The sequence below is a fragment of the Acanthochromis polyacanthus genome, chromosome 4 (genome assembly GCF_021347895.1).
Source record: "Acanthochromis polyacanthus isolate Apoly-LR-REF ecotype Palm Island chromosome 4, KAUST_Apoly_ChrSc, whole genome shotgun sequence".
NCBI classification, from domain to species: domain Eukaryota; kingdom Metazoa; phylum Chordata; class Actinopteri; family Pomacentridae; genus Acanthochromis; species Acanthochromis polyacanthus.
This window is the reverse complement of record NC_067116.1, coordinates 44,071,779-44,093,736: the sequence shown is the minus strand read 5'-3', so window position 1 is coordinate 44,093,736 and position 21,958 is coordinate 44,071,779. Positions and strand designations below refer to the sequence as shown.

General features: G+C 36.5%; 1 protein-coding gene across 9 annotated transcripts in view; it reads left to right on the top strand.

Moving 5' to 3' along the window:
• LOC110958899 (voltage-dependent R-type calcium channel subunit alpha-1E) overlaps positions 1-21,958 on the top strand; it is a 177,605-nt gene that overhangs the window by 140,451 nt on the left and 15,196 nt on the right. For 7 of the 9 annotated variants that reach the window (XR_007941400.1, XM_051947196.1, XM_051947195.1 and 4 more), the window contains 14 exons: positions 1,231-1,336; positions 4,073-4,202; positions 6,209-6,268; positions 8,125-8,231; positions 8,434-8,445; positions 8,633-8,729; positions 12,501-12,661; positions 13,487-13,624; positions 14,879-15,080; positions 16,239-16,403; positions 18,144-18,254; positions 18,352-18,432; positions 19,562-19,747; positions 21,424-21,515. Coding sequence is in view for 8 of the 9 variants with exons in the window: in XM_051947196.1 (XP_051803156.1) it covers positions 1,231-1,336; positions 4,073-4,202; positions 6,209-6,268; positions 8,125-8,231; positions 8,434-8,445; positions 8,633-8,729; positions 12,501-12,661; positions 13,487-13,624; positions 14,879-15,080; positions 16,239-16,403; positions 18,144-18,254; positions 18,352-18,432; positions 19,562-19,747; positions 21,424-21,515 (1,648 nt within the window). In the remaining variant the exon portion in view is untranslated. The remainder of the gene's footprint in view (positions 1-1,230; positions 1,337-4,072; positions 4,203-6,208; positions 6,269-8,124; positions 8,232-8,433; positions 8,446-8,632; positions 8,730-12,500; positions 12,662-13,486; positions 13,625-14,878; positions 15,081-16,238; positions 16,404-18,143; positions 18,255-18,351; positions 18,433-19,561; positions 19,748-21,423; positions 21,516-21,958) is intronic. The other 2 variants (XM_051947192.1, XM_051947191.1) reach the window with 1 other exon arrangement.

Here is a 21,958-nt window from a genome sequence, read left to right as displayed (position 1 = left end):
TTTTTAGAAATTTGAGGATTTTTTTGCAGAATTTTTTTTTTTTCAGACATATTTTTTGGTGCTTGTAATTGAAGACAACAGGAGGGTTAATCAGAGCTACCTTAGCTGTCTCCCTGTAAAGTGACGGAGCATTGACCCTACTCTGAGCTCCTTTCGGAAGTCGGAACTCTTCAGTTTCTCTATATCTGAACCCAACCACCCCATGGAGGAAACCCATTTCAGCTGCTTCTGTCCACAATCTCGTTCTTTCAGTTACTGCCTAGAATTCATATCAGTAGGTGAAGGTTGCAATGAAGACCGATTGTGGTAAATCAAGAGCTTCATCCTCCAGTAAGCGTCTACTTTGCATTGCATCTATCCATCTCACCCTCCATTTTCCAGTAGTTTGCAAACCAGATACTTCAACTCCTTCATTTGCAGCAGCCCACCTCCATCTCAGAAGCAGCAATCCTCCAGTTTCCAGCAGAGAACCATGACCTCAGACTAGGAGGTGTTGATTCTCGTCGCGGCTGCTTCACACTCATCTTCAAGCCGCCTCAGTACAAACTGAAGGTCGTGGTCTAATGATGCCAACAGATATGCATCATCCGTAAAATGCAGAGACTCTGATGTTGCTTCTGAGTATCCTGTGGAGCACCAGAGTCATGTTTTAGCTTACATCTGTTACTTTAAAGTGTTGCCTGCATAAAAACGGTGCAGTATGGGAGATTTTGAACATAAAATATAGCCTTAATATAGCAGCAAAAAAACTATGTGCTGTATAAAGATAAAGTGGAGTAATGGCATAATTACCAGAGAATTTTATAGCGTGAGCTTCGGTGTATGTTTTGGCAGCTGCGTCAGATGTGTTATCATGTTAGTGTATCTAAGTGCATGTGAAGCCCTCCCATTGAAACTGTCGGCCTTCCACTTTCTTATAAATGGACAGAGGGACCTTCAATGATGAACTGGAAAAGCGAAAGTGCAGTCCACTACTCCAAGAAAAAACTATGATTAGTTTATTATTTACCTCATGTATGTACATTTGTGTATTTCATTTCAGTTTAGCTTAAGAGTGTCTACTGTCTACCTTTAAGGCATGTTGAGAAGCCTCGTAGTTAACTGATTCAGCCTGTCGTTGTTCGTCTCTGATTGAAATGCCACAGAAAACTGAACTTGCATATTTTAGTGTTTCTGTGGCTCTTACCAGACTACCAGGAAAGTTCATCTTGTTCCACTGATTCTCTGCAGTCAACAGTAAGGACCCTGAAACCTGCAAATCAGAGGAAGCAGAAGAGACGAAGCCTGTCGACACCGTGACCCCAGACAGCATGTTCATCTTCAAACCTGACAACCCGTAGGTTCATACCTCTTACATCTCTGATATAACAATATTCACTATGACATGACAATTTCTGTGCGTTTTTCTGCTCCTGTGGGCATTTTTCACTGCAATATGAAGTCCTGCCCCTCTGTGGAAACAACGCAATCATGGCTAAAGGCAGAGAAAGCTCAAAAATGTCTTCCCTGCAGAATGAAACACAAATGGAGAAAAATGCAACAGTTGAACTTACACCCCCTGTCAAAAGTTTTAGGACACTGTCTCATTCAAATAAAGTAGAACCTGTCCTACAACTTTTGACAGGGGGTGTATTTCATCATCTGGATGTGATCAGGGCAGGACTCTGATCATACATGTAAAGTTTCAGGCAGATTGGAGCATGTTCAGGACATTTACACAGCATTTGAAATTTCATGGGGAAGGATCAAAATTCCAGAGGCCGCCACGGACACGCCCTTTGACTTTGGAAAAAGATTTTAATAACTTTGGATCATTAAGGCCTCCTGTATGTACTGGCCCAATTTGAGGTGAATTGGAGTTTCCCCCTTGGAGGAGTTCGCTCGAGAAAAAAATGAAAAATGGGCAAAATCTGACATTCAACGCAAAATATCTCACTTCCTGTTGGCTTTGGAATGTGGCTGTCACTGACTTTTTTGTTCAGCCTGATGTGCTGCATATGTGTACCAAATTTGGTAGATACACCCCCTGTCAAAAGTTGTAGGACAGGTTCTACTTTATTTGAATGAGAAAGTGTGCTAAAACTTTTGACAGGGGGTGTATTTGATTTTTTTATTTTACAAAAATTTAAGAAACTTGGAATCAACATGTGCAGCATTTTTTTTTTTTTTTTAAGTGATACCCGTACTAGAAACAAAATAGTTTGCACTATACACTATGATTTTTCTACTTTTTGAATATTAAATCCTGTCAGCCTGCAGTTCAAGTTCCTGAATTTTTGCCATATGTTTGTTGGCTTCAGTCCATCACTCATAGCTTCACAGTTGTATCAAAAAACTGCAGAATATTTAGCTTTTTTACAGAATCTTGTTAAGCAAATCCTTTATTTTGTTTTTTTCAATAGTACATGGTATAAAGTGCTTTTGCAAACTGGAAGTATCACAGTTTTATTCTTCAACTGAAATAACTTCCCGGATGAGTAGTTCAAGGACCATAACAAGTTGAAATCCCATCGACTCTTTCTGCTTTTGTAGATTCTGGCTCTGATGAATCGTGTAATTTTAGAATTTTTTTAAAAAAAAAGATGCTGTTCCTCTGATTCACAGGGTTAAAAAAACTTTTGAAAGTTGTGTGTTGATTGTCTAATAATCTAATAATATATTGATGAAGAAATAGTCACATAATAGATTCAAGATTTTTTCATATTCCATTTGTGCCCAAACGGAAAGTTCAGGCAGACAGGAACTCTTGAGGACGGCTCTCTTGGAGCTGAATTAAAAAATCTAATTCACACCAATCAAATCCAAAGTAGTTTAAATCAATCCACTGGACTTTAAGAAACACAGACACCACCAATCAAAATAATAATAAAAATAATAATAATACATTTAATTTGGCAGCGCCTTTCACAGCACCCAAGGTCACTTTACAAAGGATAAAAAACACAGTAAAATAAATAAAACAAAACAGACACAAGTTACACAATAGTTAAAAAACAATGAATGAATTACACTGAATTTGCAGATTTTAAACAGATGCGTTTTGAGTCTTGACTAGGAAGTACTGGAGAAAACTTCATGTGTTTCTCTGTTCCTGTTGCATTTTTACTTATTTTTTACTATTTTTTGCTGCAATATAAAGCCCACAACCATGGTTAGAAGTAGAGAGAGCTTAAACATGTCTTATGTGCACGGTAACAAAGTTATACGACCATAAATTCAGGGGTAAAAAATAAAAGCAGTAGTTGAATTTTGTTTATTATTTATTTTGCAAAAAAAAATAGATTTCACTTGTAGAGCTTTTTCCCAAAATGTTTTCAAATGTTAAAAAAATACACTACACATGCTTTCCTACTTTTATTTTTAGCTTGTTTCCATACCTGCCCCCTGTTTGCGGAGCTGAGTTGGGTTGAACTGCAGGCTGTGTAAACACAACCTCTAATTCAGACCATTTCTCCTCACAAGTCTCTGAATTTTTGTAACTGGGCCGTCAGTCACAGCTGAGTCATTAACGGCTTTACATTTGTGCAGAAGACTGCAGAATTTTTTGTTGTTTACAGAATCTTGTTAATACAAACTGTTTATTTATGGAAAAAATATTTTTGATGAAATATCACAATTTTAAGCTTAGTTTTGGTTCGTTACTAATGGGAAGTACAAAAATTTCTAAAACAAAACACTATATAAAAGCAATAATAGATAAAATACAAAAAAATAATCATAAATAATAGGCACATAATTCAGGGTAAAACCACAGCTTGTTGTTTTCACACTTGTTGTGTTTGTACAGATTACATAACTGACATAAAACACGTTATTTTTGTGATCATTCAGCAGAGCCAGGTGAGCTGTTTCCAGTATTTATGCTAAACTAATGTCCCTGGCAGTAGCTTCTTATAGATTCAGATTTTCTGTGTACATGTCAGAGTGGTGTTGATTTTCTCATCCAGCTCCCAAATGTCCGACTGTTTCTGATGTGTTTATTTCTATGAATCCTTACATTTCAGTCTGAGTAAAGCCTGACAGTCCATCCTTCAGTAGATGTATTTAATATCCCACCTCTGCTGTCCTTCAGGGTGCGTCGAGCCTGTCACTATGTGGTGAACCTCCGCTACTTTGAGATGTCCATCCTGCTGGTCATCGCTGCCAGCAGCATCGCTTTGGCTGCTGAGGACCCTGTAGCCACCTCATCTGACTGGAATAAGGTTTGTGTTCACACTGATGTAGGAACTAATCAGGACGTAACCCTGTTTAGCCATACGTAACACATTTTTTACATGAATTTCTGAGACATCTATCTCATCAACATGATACATAGTTTAAAAAAAACTATTTTTTGTTTCTAAAATCAACAATATTGTGAGTAAAAAGTTGGCAAAACTGCCCACTGTATACAAAAAATAGATCAGAAGCAAAATGTAGTAATTTTTTGTGGATTTTGCTAAAAGGGTTAATAAACTCCTCAGTTTCAAAAAGACTGAATTTTCTGGCTGTATTTTTGATGGGTCAGGTTTAATTAACCCTCTGGAGCCTAAGCAGTTTCTTTTGTTCCTGTAGTCTCAATTTTCACTGCAAATGTACTAAAAAATTATCATAGGTTCCGTTTTTTGACATTACTATGAAACTCTTTTCAATAATATTGGAGATATTTTAAACAGACAAAAGCAAAAAGTCCTGCACCTCTATGGAAACAAAGGAGACAGAACTAAAAACATGTAGGACACAGTTATGCCATAATACAAAAAGGCTATACAAAAGCTGAATTTCTTTGAATATTTGTTGTTTTTTCTTTTATAAACCTCTAAACAACATGTACAACCTCTATTCAAGCGTCCATATGTGTTGCCAACAATAGGGGGAAAATATTCTAATAAATAATATATATTAATAAACTGGAGATGAACAGGAGTGAAAATCAGAACGAGTCAGATGAAGATCTTTGATGAAACTCAAGTTAAGGTGGAGGGAAACAGGGTTGATTGTTGTGAACGCCATTTTTCTTGATGACTGATTTTATGTCACTCAAATAGAAAAGTTGAATTTATTTTTTACATTATTTTTTGAATGTTCTTCATTTACCGGCCTGTGAAAGAAAGACTGTAAAAAAAAATAATAATAATAATTAATTTAAAAAAAAACAGCTTAAATCTGGTGGCAAAAGGTGCAGAAAAAATATGCTAAAGAGTACAATTAAACACTGTAAATCAATATTTTTAGTGGATTTGTATTCATTGAAAGTATATTTTTACAGTCACACATTGAAGAACAAGTTTGTAAGAACACAGTTTTATTATATATATACATACATATATATATATATATATATATATATATATATGTATATATTGTTACTGTTTCATCTGTGTAAACACTGCCTGCAGTTCATCCAAAAAGTCTCTTTTTTTTTAATGTAACCGTTAGTCACAGCTGAGTCACTAATGGTTTCCCTGTTGTGCTTAAAAGTGCAGAATGTTTTGTTTTTTAGAGAATCTGGTTTGTCCAAACGATTTATTTTTGGCAAATTTTTGAATGAGAAATGATAGAACTGCTTGTCATGCATGATTAGTCCAAAGGCTGTTGAAAGTCTGACTATTCTTCCTGTTTTTTTTAAGGCTTTTTGCTCTGCTAAATGTTGTACTTGTGGCTATTTTTAAAAGATAACAGCATTTCAAACCTCTCCTGGTGGATTTTGGGGTTCAGAGGGTGTTACAGATGAATATTTCTGCCGTTTCAACCACTCTGTCATACTGCAGCTCCCCGTTAACTCCTGAGATATGATTCCAATCAGTGTTAATCTTTGCCCTGGGTGTCTTCGCTCCCTGCATCTACAGTCAGCAGCCAAAGTACCATTGAAAAAAAAAAAACAGAAATCATTTCTCATAAAATTCCCCTAAATTGTTTTGCAAAAGCCGGCTAACGTTACCTGATGGGGGGCAATTAAGTCTCTGATGAGGAAGGCAGATGAGACAGAGCCTGGTGGTTTATGGGAGGAATGAGGCTAATTATCCTGCGTTGTATTAAAATCATATTAAGAGACTGTTTCATACTAAATGGCTTCTGAGAGCTCGAGGAGTAAAGCAGCTGTAAGTGTCATGAAATTATTACAACAAGTGACAGAGTTTGACTTTTAGAAAAGACCACATTTGCGTTTTTATGTTCAACAAATGTCTGATTTTGTGATTTTTCTCTGACTGTCCTTCTGGTTTTCCAGGTTCTCCGCTATTTTGATTATGTGTTCACTGGAGTCTTCACATTTGAGATGATTATTAAGGTGAGCAACTCTGTTTAAATGGTGCGATTATTTCATCTAGAAAAGAAATGGTGCCAGAATACGTAAATGTGTTTTGACCACGTTTATCTCACTGAACTCCAAGCAGTTTCTTTGTTCCTGTCACATTTTTAGTCACTTTTTGCTCATTTTTTGCTGCTTTATAAAACTCCTGCACCTCTCTGGAAAGAGCACAACCATAACTAGAAGTAGAGAAAGGTTAAGCATGTCTTATGTGCAGTTTAGAAATGCTATACTCCATAAATTCTGAAAAAAACATTTAAAAAAAGTAGATTGTGCTGTCTTTAAAGCTAAGTCATTAAGTTGAAAATTGATTTCAGTTGGGTTTTAAAAAACAGCATCAGAGTGAGTGCTCTTTGTTTTGGTGTCAGAAATGATGGCGGTGTGAGAAGTCTCACCGCTCTGACCTATCTTTGAAGTTGCTACGTGCCTCATGCTAGCTACGTCTCTGGTAGAGTGCCGACAGCCGCAACGGACACAGCTAACCTTTGCTGCTAATGTTTTATCACGCTTCTGCCTTGGAGAAAACTGTTGATCGAAGTCGAGCTCAAGTAAAGAACAGAAAAGCAAGGCCTGTGTGGTTATTTGAAGACTTTGAAATGTTAGCTAGCTGTCTAGCTGGTCACGAGAATATGCGCTGCGAGGGCAGCATATAGATGTTTTTTAAATTAAACGTGTTAATTTAAAAAAATGAAAATATCTTGTAGAGCATTTTCCCAAATGTACACAGATGTTAAAAAAATACACAACTTACATTTTTAAGTTGTTTTAAGTTGTTTGCATCCCTCATATTCGGGGCTGAGTTGGGTTGAACTGCAGGCTGTGTAAACACGACTTGTAGTACAGCCCGGTTCAGCTGAAAAGTCTCTGAATTTTTGTAATTGAGCTGTCAGTTACAGGTGAGTCATTAATCACTTCATAGTTGTGCAAAAGAGTGCAGAATTTTTGTCTTTTGATAGAATCTTGTCAATACAAACAGTTTATTTTTTCGAGGATTTTTGATTGTTTTAATGAACTACCGCAATTTTAAGCTTAGTTTCGGCTAGTTACAAATGATCAGTTCAAGGAAAGTTGAAAATCTGAAAATTATTTCAGTTTTTGTAATTCCTGACTCTGATAAATGAGATTATTTTGGCAATTTTACAATTCTATGAAGGCATCATGTCTCTTTGCACTTTCTGCACCACCTATTTGCCTCGTTAACGTATTTATCGTGGTGCACATCAAGTCTATTTATATTTATTTCTCCACATTTAGGAGGTTTGCATTTGCAGCCCTGACCTGCTTGGGTGTGTGCTGAATAAAAGCAGATTTTTTTTGTTGTTGTTGTTGGAAATTGAATTCAAAATACAGTTTAAAAAGTGCAAAAATCGGAAGCTGATGTTTGTCACTTAAGAATTCTGAAAAACAAATGTCCAGTAAAAGCTTCATAACGAGGCGACTTCATAACGAAGCACAAAGATTTGCCAAAAATCTTCAAAAACACATAAAAAAATGTTGTTTTCACGCACAATTTTTCCACTTCTACTATTTGAATCGCTGTCCGGTTTCCAAGGAGTTAAATGAACCCGTAGTTTACAACACAGGAGCAGATATAGGAGTGGTAACTGCAACACTGCACAGCAGAAACACATTTTTACTGCTTTTTTCTGCACTTTATCGTCTCACCGACACTCAGATTTATTCAGTGACGCCTACTGAGGTTAGCGACCCCGAGTTAGGATCCACTGTTGTCTGAGCCCATATTTATCCGATGCAGCCAGTTCAGGAGCTGAATCCCCTATAACTCACACGCTCAGACGGAAATAACTCAGCCTGACTCACTGTGCTGCTCTCAGATGATTGACCAGGGTCTGATCCTCCACGACGGCTCCTACTTCAGAGACCTGTGGAACATCCTGGACTTCATCGTGGTGGTCGGAGCGCTGGTGGCCTTCGCCCTCACGTCAGTCTCGTGATTTATTTTTATTACTCTCATCTGTCCAAACATTGCAGTGTCTGTAAATCAACTGTGAGTTATCTTTTGCACCGCGGCGTGTTCATCTCTTTCCTGTTATTTATGGCTCTATGACTGTTGACGTGAACGTTCCTCTCTCCTGTTTTTATGTCTGTGGATGATGATGATGATGCCTCTGTGGGACCTGCAGCAATGTGATGGGGTAAAAGACAGCAAAAAGTCATGTTTTTATGGAACAAATGCCATTTTTAAACGTGTAAATTTCAGGTGTTTTGTGGTAAAATATGTGAGATAATGTGGAGATGAGTGAAAGACAGTGATGCAAGGGAAGCAGAGTCTAAAAAATGTGCAGCTCAGGTTTGATTTTCACTCAGTTTCTTTCTGTGCAGGAACAATAAAGGACGGGACATAAAAACCATCAAATCTCTGAGGGTCCTGCGAGTTCTCAGACCTCTAAAGACCATCAAGAGGCTTCCCAAGCTCAAGGTCAGAGACTTTTTATGTTGTATTTGTAAGATTTCTTTCAATTTCTGTCATCGCGAGCAATCAAAAGGATGGAAAAGACAACTAGACCCCGCCATTGGCCCAATACGCTCCATGTGTAGCTCTTTTTAAAAGACAAGTTTAAAAGAGATATAAGCCTGGAGTGCATATTAGCACACACCACTCTTATCCTCTTTTGTTTTCTGATCTTGCAGAGCTGCAAGTTTGACAAATTAGAGTCTTGTCTCACCTCTGTGTCCATACTGACAGCTTAGAAATTTGTCCTCGTTCTTCTCTCCAATCTGCATTTTGCAAATTTGAGAGCCGAGCAGGAATCGGACGAGGTAATAAACCGTGAGGAGACAAACTGAGAGCAGCATGAAGATATGTTGTCAGGGATGATGTCTCCTAACCTCCCAAGAGAGAACAGGAGAGACCTTTGACCATCCATTTATTGGTCTAATTTTTCCGTCTCAACAGTCTCTGAGAGGTAGAAGAACCTCAAGGAACCTTTCAGGGTTCCTCATCATCTCTGCTGGTAGAGGAAGATGTAAGTTCAGGTTGGTTGCTTCAGGAAAGGTTCTTCAAAAAAATGCATTGTGGGGTTTAAGGTTCAATTTTGAAATCGTTATTGTTATCTATGTTATTAGTAGTGGTGGTAGGAGTATTTTGGACATTTTTTTAACTCCCATTCAATATTTTAGATGTTCCTGAACACATTTCAGCAAATAAGGACCTTGTCATTACTCTTCTAGAATCAGGAGACCCTCAAGAAGCTCTGGGGATATTTCAGGAACCTGCATGTTTGTTGTGTTCCTCAAAGAACCTTGAACAGCTCAATTCAATGACGAGTTTACTGGAAGAACCTCTAATAACTCAAAATGGGTTCCTTTGTCTCGCTGACAACACATACCTGCATCTTGTTTTAGTATGTTATCATTAAAATGTAGTTTTATTGCAGTTGTATGTTACAAAATGTCAACATACGTAGAAAATGATGATTCATTTTTATAATTTTAACCAAATAGTTTGCTATCAGTTCATAAACATGCTAAGAAATTATTATAAATTGCAATTTTTTCTGGCATTGAACTAAGAAAAGCTGATCCTGACCTCTGATAAACTTCAAATAATGACTTATCTGCTGCAATTTATGAAGATAAACCCTGCCAACGCAGCAAAACAGCAGATAAAGAGTTCTGTTTCATCGTCAAGGCCTCAGCAGAACACCTACAGTTTCTGTATTTTATGGAAATTCTGACATTTAGATGAAACAGTGGAGTTAGGTTAACACAGTGTTTTTATACGGCACATCTGAAGCAACAAAAACTTATAAATGTCATTATGAAAGCAAAATAACAAGACTAAACAGGGCAGTTAAGACCTAGAAGTGGTATTTAAGGTGTGATTATACCTGAGAAATTTACATAATAGAGAAGAAACCCAACAAAATTACATAAAATGCTACTTTACTAGACAATAATACATTTTAATACAACAGATCTGATTATATTATTATTATATACACAATTACAATTAAACTAAAAGAAATGTAATTCTGCAAAAGCCTCCTCCAGAAACATCTTCTGACTTATTGGAGGTTCTCTTCCCTGAATCCAGCAGTTGAAGGTTCCTCCAGGAGCCTCCAAGCAACAGATTTCCTGAAAATCCCCAGATCCCCAAACTGGAACTGTCTCTTCTAACTCTGACACCGTTTATTCGAAGACGTGCAGCCGCCAGATTTCTCAACAAAAGTTAAATATCTGCAGCTTCAGTCCAGTTTGTTTCTAACAGTCCTACACTGTACTGAGACCAAAAATAAAAAGTATGTCCTCAAAACTGACAAACCACAGCTGCAGTAAAGAGAAATGTGGGGTCAGCTGATCCAGAGTCTGTCTGCAGAGGTTTAAAAAAAAAAACAAGACATGGGTGTAAGTCTCACTTATGCAAACAGAGAAGGCCTGAAAACAGTGAGAAGCTGGTCCACAATGAACAATAAATAGCATCAATTAGATACAGGGGAAGGAAAAGGAGGTGATTTGCAGTCTGTAGAAAGTAAAGAGAATGAAGGAAAACATCAATGAAAGGATGGAGGAGAGTCAGAGGTGAATCCTGATGAGCTGGAGGGAAGTTAAATGTACCAACAGGTAGTTTTATCTGAAAACATTCACTTGACTGCATTATAAATGACAAAAACAGTGATTTATTATCCTGAAGGTAGCATCTGTTGCAGTTTACTTGAATAAAAACCAAACACTTGTTATGCTCGATTCTCAAAAATGAGCTAAATTGTCAGAAAATCAGATGAAAACCATGTTAGTAGGGCTGGACCCGAATATCTGAATATTTGTTCGCTACGTATCTGGATATTAGTTTTGGTATCTGAATATTCGCGCCCCCCCCCCCCCCCCCCCCCCACACACACACACACACACACACACGCACACACACAGTCGGACGTTACCGGGTGGAAAAAATATGTCTTCCCTCCGCCTTTGGCCCACATCAGCTCATCCCGTCCTGTGATCACATAAACATGTCTATGTGATCACCCCTCCTCCCCCCAGATGAAAATATTCGGAGCTCGTCTCTTCCCTTCGCCTTCGGCCCACTTCGGCTCATCCCGTCGTGTTCGGCTCATCTCTGCTCCTCCATTCGTGTTTCTTACCACCTGAATGTCCGGGTTGCTGCAGACTCTGACGTCACGCTTCACTTCATTACATAAACACAAGACAAGATGCTGAAGACCTCCGCTGTTTGGGAATTCTTCAGTTTAACTGAAGACAAAACGAGGCAAAATTTGGACCCGGGAGACCAGACGAACGGATCCAAATATTCGGGCCGTGCCCCCCCCCCGGTCGGACGTTACGGGGTGGAATGAATATTTGGATATTTGTCTTTAAAAGGGCCCGAATATTCGGAGGCCAGAACCACTATTGGTGCCAGCCCTACATTTTAGTTTAACTTGTTTAACAGCTGGCTCATTTTCTCACGATTTTTTAATAAAACAGCCCCGACTGCATGACACCAAATCTTTAATTTAAATGAATAGAACCAAACCCTTTCATCCTGAATGCATAAATTATACTGAAAATGAAACTTGGGGCTCCTTTTCTTTTTTACTGCAATATGAAGTGAAAACAGCACATAATGACTAGAAGGAGGAAAAACTCTATTTTTTTGCGGTATGACACAGTTAGAATGCTCCATCATTCCAGATGCAGCTTCATGCAGTTTATGTTCGTTATTTTATCGGTTCCACTGAAGCTTTCCACAACTAAGACATGTCATTTTTGTCAAACTGACCCATTTTAACGTTTGAAAATGTGTGTAGGGGGGAACCATATTTTTCATAGTGAAACTTCTGATGTCATATTTTCAACATTTCCTCCTGTTTGCTTTGTTTAAACACTGCTTGGAGTTTAGCTGAAAACTCAGAATTTTTAAAAAAATGACTGTTGGTCACAGCTGAGTCACACATGGCTTCATAGTTTTGCTGAAGAGTGTAGATTTTTTTTTTTTTACAGAATCTGTTTAGTACAAACTGTTTATTTTTGTTGAATTTTTAAATGAAGCATGTAGAATAAAATTATTTTGATGAAACACTAAGATTTGGTGCATTTTCCTAAATTAATCCAACGATTCTTTCTGTTTTTTGAATGCTTTTTTTTATGATTTCTTTTTTGATAAATGTGTCATTTTGGTGTTTTGTGGTTCATTGTCTGAATCCATCGCCCTTTTCACTCCTTGTTTTTTCCTTCTCGTGTCTTTCAGGCGGTGTTCGACTGCGTGGTGACGTCTCTGAAGAACGTCTTCAACATCTTGATCGTCTACAAGCTTTTTATGTTCATCTTTGCCGTCATCGCTGTGCAGCTCTTCAAGGGGAAGTTTTTCTACTGCACCGACAGCTCAAAGGACACGGAGAAGGACTGCCAGTAATCCTCTTTCACTTCTTTATTTCCACTCTTCACAACAATACCTTTTTATTTCCTTTCTCTGTATGTTTCTTTCATTCTTAATCGCTCATTTCAATTGTTTTTTGCGGGTTTCTTTCGTGTAACATTCCCTTTCTTTCTTCTTCTATTTTTCCTGTCCATTTTTTTTCTTTTTTTCCACCCTTCCACAAGTTAATTAGTGTAATATATTCATTTATTCCTCTTTGCTTTAATGGTTTGTTTCAAGGACGAAGCGTCCCAAGTGGCTTCGTGTCCTTTTAAATGTCAACAGCAAAGTTAACAAACCAGCTAGAAAAATGATAAAACATCTCCTAGTGGTCCTCTATTGAAAATAAAAGTCTAACAGTTTTTAAATTATTACTTTTAACAATTTACTGGTATTTTTTCACATTTTTCAATTTTGTTGCATTATAGAAATGACTAGCAGAATCCTTCCAGGAAATTTGCTGGATTTTGGTTGATTTTGTTTTGTAAATGTTCTAAAGAAGCATTTTTAACATTTCTTTTTTTCCACCAAAAAATATTCGAAAATTTCCCAAAAATGTTGAAAATGTGGACATCAGAAGTTTCACTATGTAAATATATTTTTTCCTACATTTTCAAACTTTAAAACAGATCAATTTTGACCCGCAGGACGACATGAGGGATTAATTCATTTTTGCATTTTCATCAACTTTTTTAAAATTCATTTCTTTATTTATTTACCATTTTTTAGATAAGATATAGTTTTTTTAGAGCATCTTTCTCAGAGTTTCACCTTTGTTGGTATCTCACATGAAGCTCTGTTTGTGTTTTCTCTTCCAGGGGTTACTACATCGATTACGGGAAGGACAAGAAGGAGGTGAAGCGACGCGACTGGAAGCGACACGAGTTTCACTACGACAACGTGATCTGGGCTCTGCTGACTCTGTTCACCGTCTCCACCGGGGAGGGATGGCCTCAGTGAGTGGAATCAGGACTTTATTACCTTTTTTTAACATCCGCCTTGTTCTTTGGTAACAGTCAGATGTGACCTTTGATGGAGGGAAATGTGATTAATTTCACAAAGACTCATTATCTCCAGCATGTCACTGCCGGTGGATTGGTTCCCAACCCTGTTAATCATCTGCTGCTGTGGAAATGAATGGAAGTGATTTCCTCCACAACAGAGCAAATCTGATCTCCACCCCTAAAAACCGGTCCAACACGGAAGATAATAACGTTTTCAGATCTTTAAAGTGGACATTTCCTACATGTAATAGCAGCTTGTTTGGGAAGCAGTTCAATCATCCATTTTTCTTCATCTTTCTTGACATTGACCATTGAAAGTTATTGTTATTCCTCTGGTTCCTTCTTATGGATTCTTCCGACACAGTCTCAGAAAACCCATACACATTATACATCAAAACGCACGGCTCAGTGGACATTACTGTGCTGTGAATTTTTGTAGTGATTCATCGTACGGTTTTTACGAAATTCTAATTCGAAATTAGTGGAAAATCGTCCATAAAACCACCAAAACCAGCCATCTTTAGAACCCTGTAGCTTCAGCATATTTTACAGTAGAAGCTTTGTTCAAAGTTTAAAAAGCCCAAAAAGCTTTGATTATTATTCATCTAAATCGGAGTTTTGATATCTTTTGTGGTCGCAGTTTAAGTTGTAGGAATTTTTCAAAAATCCTGAATTTTCTTCACTAAATTTTGGCGAAGAGAATTTTTTGAAAGAACTGCCGTTAACCTCGTCTTCTTCTCACAATTTCTCCTCTATGTGAACAATTTTTACATAAAGATTTGAACATTTTGTTCTCTTTCACCCAGTGTGAGCCTCATTAACATCGGATGTGTAATTTTCGCAAATCACTTCAGAGCTCAGATTGTGTTGACCAAAACTCTCATTGACTCCTGTTATATCTGAGCTCTAAAATCAGAAAAGGTGAATCTCACTTACCTGTCACCAAATCTACATAATATTCAGCACGGACATGAAAGTACAGCAGAATGTAGAGAACAAGATTGTGCTTCACACGGTGAAAGATTTTTTTCTATATGACTCATAGTTTTTGAGCTGTGACCGTTTGTTTAAGGGTCTAATCTATGGGAAATGGTTGGTTTTTCAAAATAAAACGCACCTTATGTGTGATTCCAGCAGGACATAATAACCAGCAGCATTTTCTACTTTTTGTTCAGGTTTGTATTAATTTTCCTGGTGTTCTTCCAGGGTCCTGCAGCATTCTGTGGACGTGACAGAGGAGGATCGAGGTCCGAGCCATGGAAACAGGATGGAGATGTCCATCTTCTACGTCATCTACTTCGTGGTCTTTCCCTTCTTCTTCGTCAACATCTTCGTGGCCCTCATAATCATCACCTTCCAGGAGCAGGGAGACAAGATGATGGAGGAGTGCAGCCTGGAGAAGAATGAGGTGACAGTCCAAACACTTTCTTTCTTTCTTTCTTTCTTTCTTTCTTTCTTTCTTTCTTTCTTTATATCTTTCTTTATATCTTTCTTGATATCTTTCTTTCTTTCTTTATATCTTTCTTTCTTTCATTCTTTTCATTTCACTTCACTTCTTGTTTTTCTTTCTTTCTTTCCTTCCTGTTGTTCTTTCTTTCCTTCCTGTTGTTTTTTCTTTGTTTCTTTTTTCTCTTCCTTTCTTTTCTTTCTGTTTCTTTCTTTCTGTCTTTCTTTCTTTCTTTTCGTTCTTTGCATTCTTTCTTTTGTTCTTTCGTTTTTCTCTTTCTGTCTGTCTATTTCTTTTCTTACTCTTTCTTTTTCTTTCTGTCTTCCTTTCTTTTCATTTTTGTATTTTTCTTTCTTTTCATTTCATTTCTTCCTGTTTTTCCGTCTTTCTTTCTTTCTTTTTTCCTCTCCCCTGAACTCCGTCACGTTTTTCTCCGTCAGTAGCTGTGGGTTTAGTTTGAATCTGTTGATCGATCAGCTGGATGGAGCTTAATGAGCTCGTTAGGATGATGTCACTGGTTCCTGGTAACACAGTTTGTCTTCTAATAATCAATAATGTTAGAAACTGATCACATGTAATAACAGATCAATAAAACAGCGGCCTCACATTGTGTTTTTGCTCTGTTTATATGTACTGTAGCTTCTCTTCTGGTCTGCTTTCCTTTTCTTAGTGCTTGTCTTACATTTATTTAGTGATTTCTCTCAATCTTTTCTGTCTGTTTCATGTCATGTAATTTACAATTCAGTCTGTGAAGCTCATTAAAATGCAACATAGTCTGTTTTTGTAAATCCTTAAATATTCTCTTCAGAAACCTACCGTTTAACCTTCTGAACCCTGAAGCTCACCGACAGGTTTGAATGGCATGTTATGTTTTTTAAAAAATGCAAAAATGGCTCTGTTTTAGCCAGAAGCTGTAAAAATATAAATAATTATATAATTTTCAACTGTGCGACAGTTCATGAACGTGTCATGTGTGATGTACAGTTGGATCAGGAAAAGACAAATCTGTGCTTCAAATCCTGAAAAAGCAGACGAAGGAAAAAACAGAGGAGCTTGTCAGTAAAATAAGCGGCCGGGTTTGTTTGTGTTTTTCCCTGTTTTCTTCCGGTCTGCATCCAGAGAGCCTGCATCGACTTCGCCATCAGCGCCAAGCCTCTGACCCGCTACATGCCCCAGAACCGGCACACCTTTCAGTACCGGCTGTGGCACTTCGTGGTGTCGCCGTCCTTCGAGTACACCGTCCTCGCCATGATCGCTCTCAACACCATCGTACTGATGATGAAGGTGAGAAATTCTCCTCTCTGCAGGGATTTCAATGAGATAAAAAGTTAAGATTTGGTTAAAAACAGATGAAAGGTGAAAATAGCTGCGTTTCCATTACCCTTAGATATGCGCAAAATGTAAATAGTGCAATAAAAAACTGGTAATGGAAACACCTGAATTTCGAAAAAGGACTAAAATATCGCTAAAAAGTTTTTACGCTCTCATGAGGTGGTTTTTCAGACGTTTTGATATTGAAAAATATCGCAAAAGCGCAATGGAAACACTTTTTCAGCAATTATACGTCACCGGACGTGACGTACCTGGTCACATGACCAGTTCTCTCAGAGTAAACATGGCGCGGTACGTGTGGACAGAAGAGGAGACCGAGACTTTTCTTGCCATTATTCTTGAGAAAAACATCACTGCCATACTCGACAGCAAACAGCAGAGGAATGCAGAGTGTTAGAAGGAGATAGAAACAGGTTTTGGGCGTCCGTCTTCCTGCAGGGAAATCTCGCGGGATGATATTTTACGAGAGTTACGATGCTTCTGCCCAGAACAACCTTCAATAGAAACACGTTCAAAGCGCAAATATACTTTGTAGAAATTTTAGAAATACCGCTTTTATTTTGCGAAAAACTGTAATGGAAACCCAGCTAGTGTGTCCGAAAGAGAGCCAGAAAAATTCAGTCTGGTGCAAACTGTAAAACCTGTCTGAAAAGCAAATATCTGCGCTGATTTAAATACCGTTTAAATACCGTAATACCGTTATAGTAAAACCGTTTTATGGCTATGCATTGCAAAAAAAAAGGCTTTATTGTTGTTTTTTTACATGAACACGATGTACAGTTCTGAGCTGTTTTTATTTATTGAGTCAACATGTAAATAAATGCTTTCTTCTGTAATTTGTTATTATCAGAATTAAAAAATAATAATCTGTAAAATAACTGTTTAACAAGTATCAATAAAATAATTATGTATTTTTCTGATTTAAATACTGTATGCAAAAGTGGTAAGAATCTCGCAAAAAAATCAACCAAAATCCAGTGAAATTCGCTGGACTTTGGTTGATTCTTTATGAATGTTCTTAAGAAACATTTTTAACATTTCTTTTTCTTTCCACCAAAGAAATGTTCAAAAATTGCCCAAAAGTGTTGAAAAAGTGGACATCAGAAGATTCACTGTAAAAAAAATCTTTTTTCCATATTACAAACTTTAAACCGGGTCAATTTTGTAGCACTTTGTTCAGTAAAATCTCTCTCTTCATGTCTTTTCCCTTTTTTTCGTTTTTCTTTTTTTCTGTGCTTGTTTGTAAAAAAAACACGACTTTTGTTGCTTCTCGGCACTTGAATATTTTTTGTTGTTAACTGTTAGCACTTTAAAATCAGCCAGGATGATGTTTTTATTTTGCATCTCCTTCCTCCATCCTGTATTTATTTCCTGAACCGGCCTTCTCCTGGTCGGTCAGACGGATGCTGAGTGACTCAGCCTGTATTAAATATTGATCTATCGTGTCCAGGCGCTGCTATTTAGCATGACCTCATTAACTGTGGCCGCCGGCCTCGGAGGAATGACTCCTTTTATAGTGCGACAGATGAGAGGTGCGCAGACAGAAGCTCTATTTATGGGTCTGCAGGAATCTTCCATCAAGCTGCAGATCTGCAGGGCTCCGGTTCACGCTGATGTCGCAGAGCGGCTTCATGTGTTGGGAATATTCCACTTTTCATCCCGCAGTTTAACCCCTCCGCCTCTCTGTTCCAGTACTACTCCGCCCCGCCGGCCTACGAAGCCGTCCTGAAGCACCTGAACACGGCGTTCACCGTTCTCTTCTCAGTGGAGTGCGTCCTCAAGATCATGGCCTTCGGCTTCCTGGTGAGAGAAAAGAGCAGCAAAAAAGAGCGTGAAATCAAGAGCTGTGTAGAAAAATGACTCCATAATAATAATAACGTCTCCTCTTCTGTCTGAACAGAACTACTTTAGAGACACGTGGAACATTTTCGACTTCATCACCGTGTTGGGAAGCATCACTGAGATCGTGGTCGACCTGCAGGTAATAAAAACATGAAAGCTCTTCTGTTTGTTTCAGGTTTATCCTCCTCAAATCGTCACGTTCCTTCTGCTCGACCATCTCTGATTAGCTTTAACCCTCTTGTTGTCTTCATTTATTGGCATCAAAATATATTGTTTCCTTGTCAGAAAAAAAAATCCCAAAATTCAGAAAAAAAAATTCCCCAAATTTATGAAAATTTGCAAAAATCTTCAGGAAGAAATTTCCAGCAATTCCTTAAAAGTTTCCTTTAAAATTTTACTTTTAAAAAAATCCCCCAAATTTGGCAAGAAAATTTTTATAAGTATTTAAAATAAACAATAAATGTCCATAAAATAATTATACATTTTGCTGATTTAAATCATGTAAAAAAAAAGTATAATTTTACAGTTAAACACTGATGAATAACCACTCAAAAATTTATGTGAACATTCTTCACGGTTTTTAATGTTAAAATGAGTACATTTTCTGTGATTTTAACAGATATTACTAGTTATTGTCTGTAATCCAGAGAAAATCTGTAATATAACAATTTCAAAATGATTTAACAATTTAGATTTCCTAATATACACTAGTTGAAAATTTCATAAAAATATCATACTATTTTGCTGAATCTTCATGTACGGGGACCAAAAAATATTGTTTCCTTGTCTGAAAAAAATCCAAAAATTAAGCAAAAAAAATCCCAAATTTCTGAAAATTTGCAAAACCTTTAGGAAGAAAATTACAATAATTCCTTAAAAGTTTCCCTGAAATGTTTGGTTTTAAAAAATCCTCCAAATTTGGCAAGAAAATTCTTGTGAATATTTTTTTAAAAACGAGTCAAAATCTTCAAAAAAAATACTAAAAATATCTAAAGTGATCACATATGTCAGTAAACCTTCTAACTTCTTTAACATTTCTTTTTTTTCTCACCAAAAAAATTTCTAAAATTTCCCAAAAATATTGAAAATGTGGACATCAGAAGTTTACTGTGAATTTATTTTATTTTTTTCACATTTTCAAACTGTAAAACGGGTCAGTTTTGACCTGCAGGACGACGCGAGTGTTAAGAATCAACCAGGCCTCGGTTCTACCTGATGAACGTGATCAAACCAATCATTTCTCTCTTTTTCTGCCGTTCCTCCTCCAGTTTGTCGACACGTTCAACATGAGCTTCCTGAAGCTTTTCCGAGCGGCTCGTCTCATCAAGCTGCTGCGTCAGGGCTACACCATCCGGATCCTGCTGTGGACCTTCGTTCAGTCCTTCAAGGCGTTGCCGTACGTCTGCCTGCTCATCGCCATGCTCTTCTTCATCTACGCCATCATCGGCATGCAGGTCAGAACGGAGGCAGCGAAACAAACATCGATCGGGTTTGTTTCCAGACCGCAGGCAGACATTAACGAGCAGGAAAAATATGAAAGCTGAATGATTTACTTACACTGCAATAATAATAATAATAATAATAATAATAATAATGGAAAGCTGAAAAAATTACATAAAACAAAGGTGAAATACTGTAAAAGTTAAACAACTGAAGATTTTTAGCTGATTTAAAAATAGTGAAACGTAAAAAGAAGATTTTTGTTGTTTATGTTGTGCCTTTATTGTTGTTTTTTTTATTCTCACCATTTAAATGAATATTTTCTACTATGATTTAACACAGTTTTATCTGTAATTTTGTAAAATAACAGATTTACCATTTTACAGTCTTTAAGACACATTTGTTTCTTTTAAATAACAGCAAATAATGACACTTTTTTGCTGATTTAAATAATTTTTTTTAAATTTTAGGTTCACTGTCAAAATTGATAAAATAATTCATTAAGTTTATAAAATATACATTTCCTTTAAAATAGCAGAAAAAAATGTGAAATAATGAGACTTTTTGCTGATTTAAATACACATTTTTTAATAATTAATTTTCCTGTCAAAATTTCTAAAATACATGATTTACATTTATGAAAAATATAAAGTACTTGCAATTTTATTTTCCCTTAAAATAGCAGCAAATGTCCATAAAATAATGGAACTTTTTGCAGATTTTTTTTCAAAATAATTAAATTTCATTTTAAAGTCAAAATTTATAAAAGAATTGATTGACATTTAGAAAAAAACGTTACTTACAATTTTATTTTCCCTTAAAATAGCAGCAAATGTCCATAAAATAATGGAACTTTTTGCAGATTTTTTTTCAAAATAATTAAATTTCATTTTAAAGTCAAAATTTATAAAAGAATTGATTGACATTTAGACAAAAAACATGACTTACAGTTTTATTTTCCTTTAAAATAGCACAAAAATGTGAAATACTGTGACTTTTTGCTGATTTAAAAAAAACTGAAATATTAATTTTCCTGTCAAAATTTCTAAAATAAATTATTTACATTTATAAAAATATACGCTGTTTGCAGTTCTGTTTTCCTTTAAGGAAGCAACAAATGTTTGTAAAATAATGAGACTGTTTGCTGATTTTTTAATTAAATTTAGTTTTAATGTTAAAATTTATAAAAGAATTGATTTACATTTGGAAAAATAGATGTTGCTTACAGTTTTATTTCCTTTAAAATAACAGAAAATGTCTATAAAATTATGAGATTTTTTGCTCTTTTAAATACAATTTTAAAAATTTCACTTTTATAGTCAAATTTTGTAAAAGAGCAAAGAACCATTTTTAACAATACAGATTTTATTTATTATTCTTACAGTTTGGGGCTGTTTTTTTTTTTTTTTACTGTTAACATGTAAATTTATACTTTTTTTCAATGATTTTGCTCATTATTATCTGTCATATAAGCCAACAGGGCAAAATCTGTAGAACATAAATGTACAGTCAAGAAAAGTTGATTTTACAGGGTACGGTGAATAAACAAACAACTGTTTACTTTGACACAAATCTGCTGACTTTTACTTCACTAAAGGAAGCCATAATTAGCTGAGAAGCTCTCGTTTAGCTGCTTGTTTTTTGATACAGAGTCCTGCTGCATTTTAACTGTGCTTGTTGCTTGATTTAGGTGTTCGGGAACATTAAGCTGAATGAAGAGACTCACATCACCCAACACAACAACTTCAAAACCTTCTCTGGAGCTCTGATGCTGCTGTTCAGGTCAGACATGTGACTTTATCTGCTGTCCACAGATCTAATCTGGATCTTTAATCCACCGGTTCACCATCTCCATCCTGAACGCGTCTCTGTGATGTCGTGTGGATGATGTTGCTAGGTTACCGTCAGACAGGAAGCTGCTCAGAGGACACGGATTCTGTTGGTGTCACCTTCCTCCTTAACGATTAGCTTCGGACACTTAAAGTTTTTGTTTGTTTGTTTGTTTGTTTGTTTTGCTTGAAAAGAGCCGCTGGGCTGAATACTGAGATGTAGATCTGTTGCAAAGAAAGAAATCTGTCCTTTTAAAGCAGATATAAATCTACACATGAATTTACAGATCCCGCAATAACTTGGAAGATGAAGAACAAAAATCACCACATAAACACTGATCTGAATTATTGCGGACAGAATTTATTGTAAATGTAGAAAACACAAATCAGTCTTTG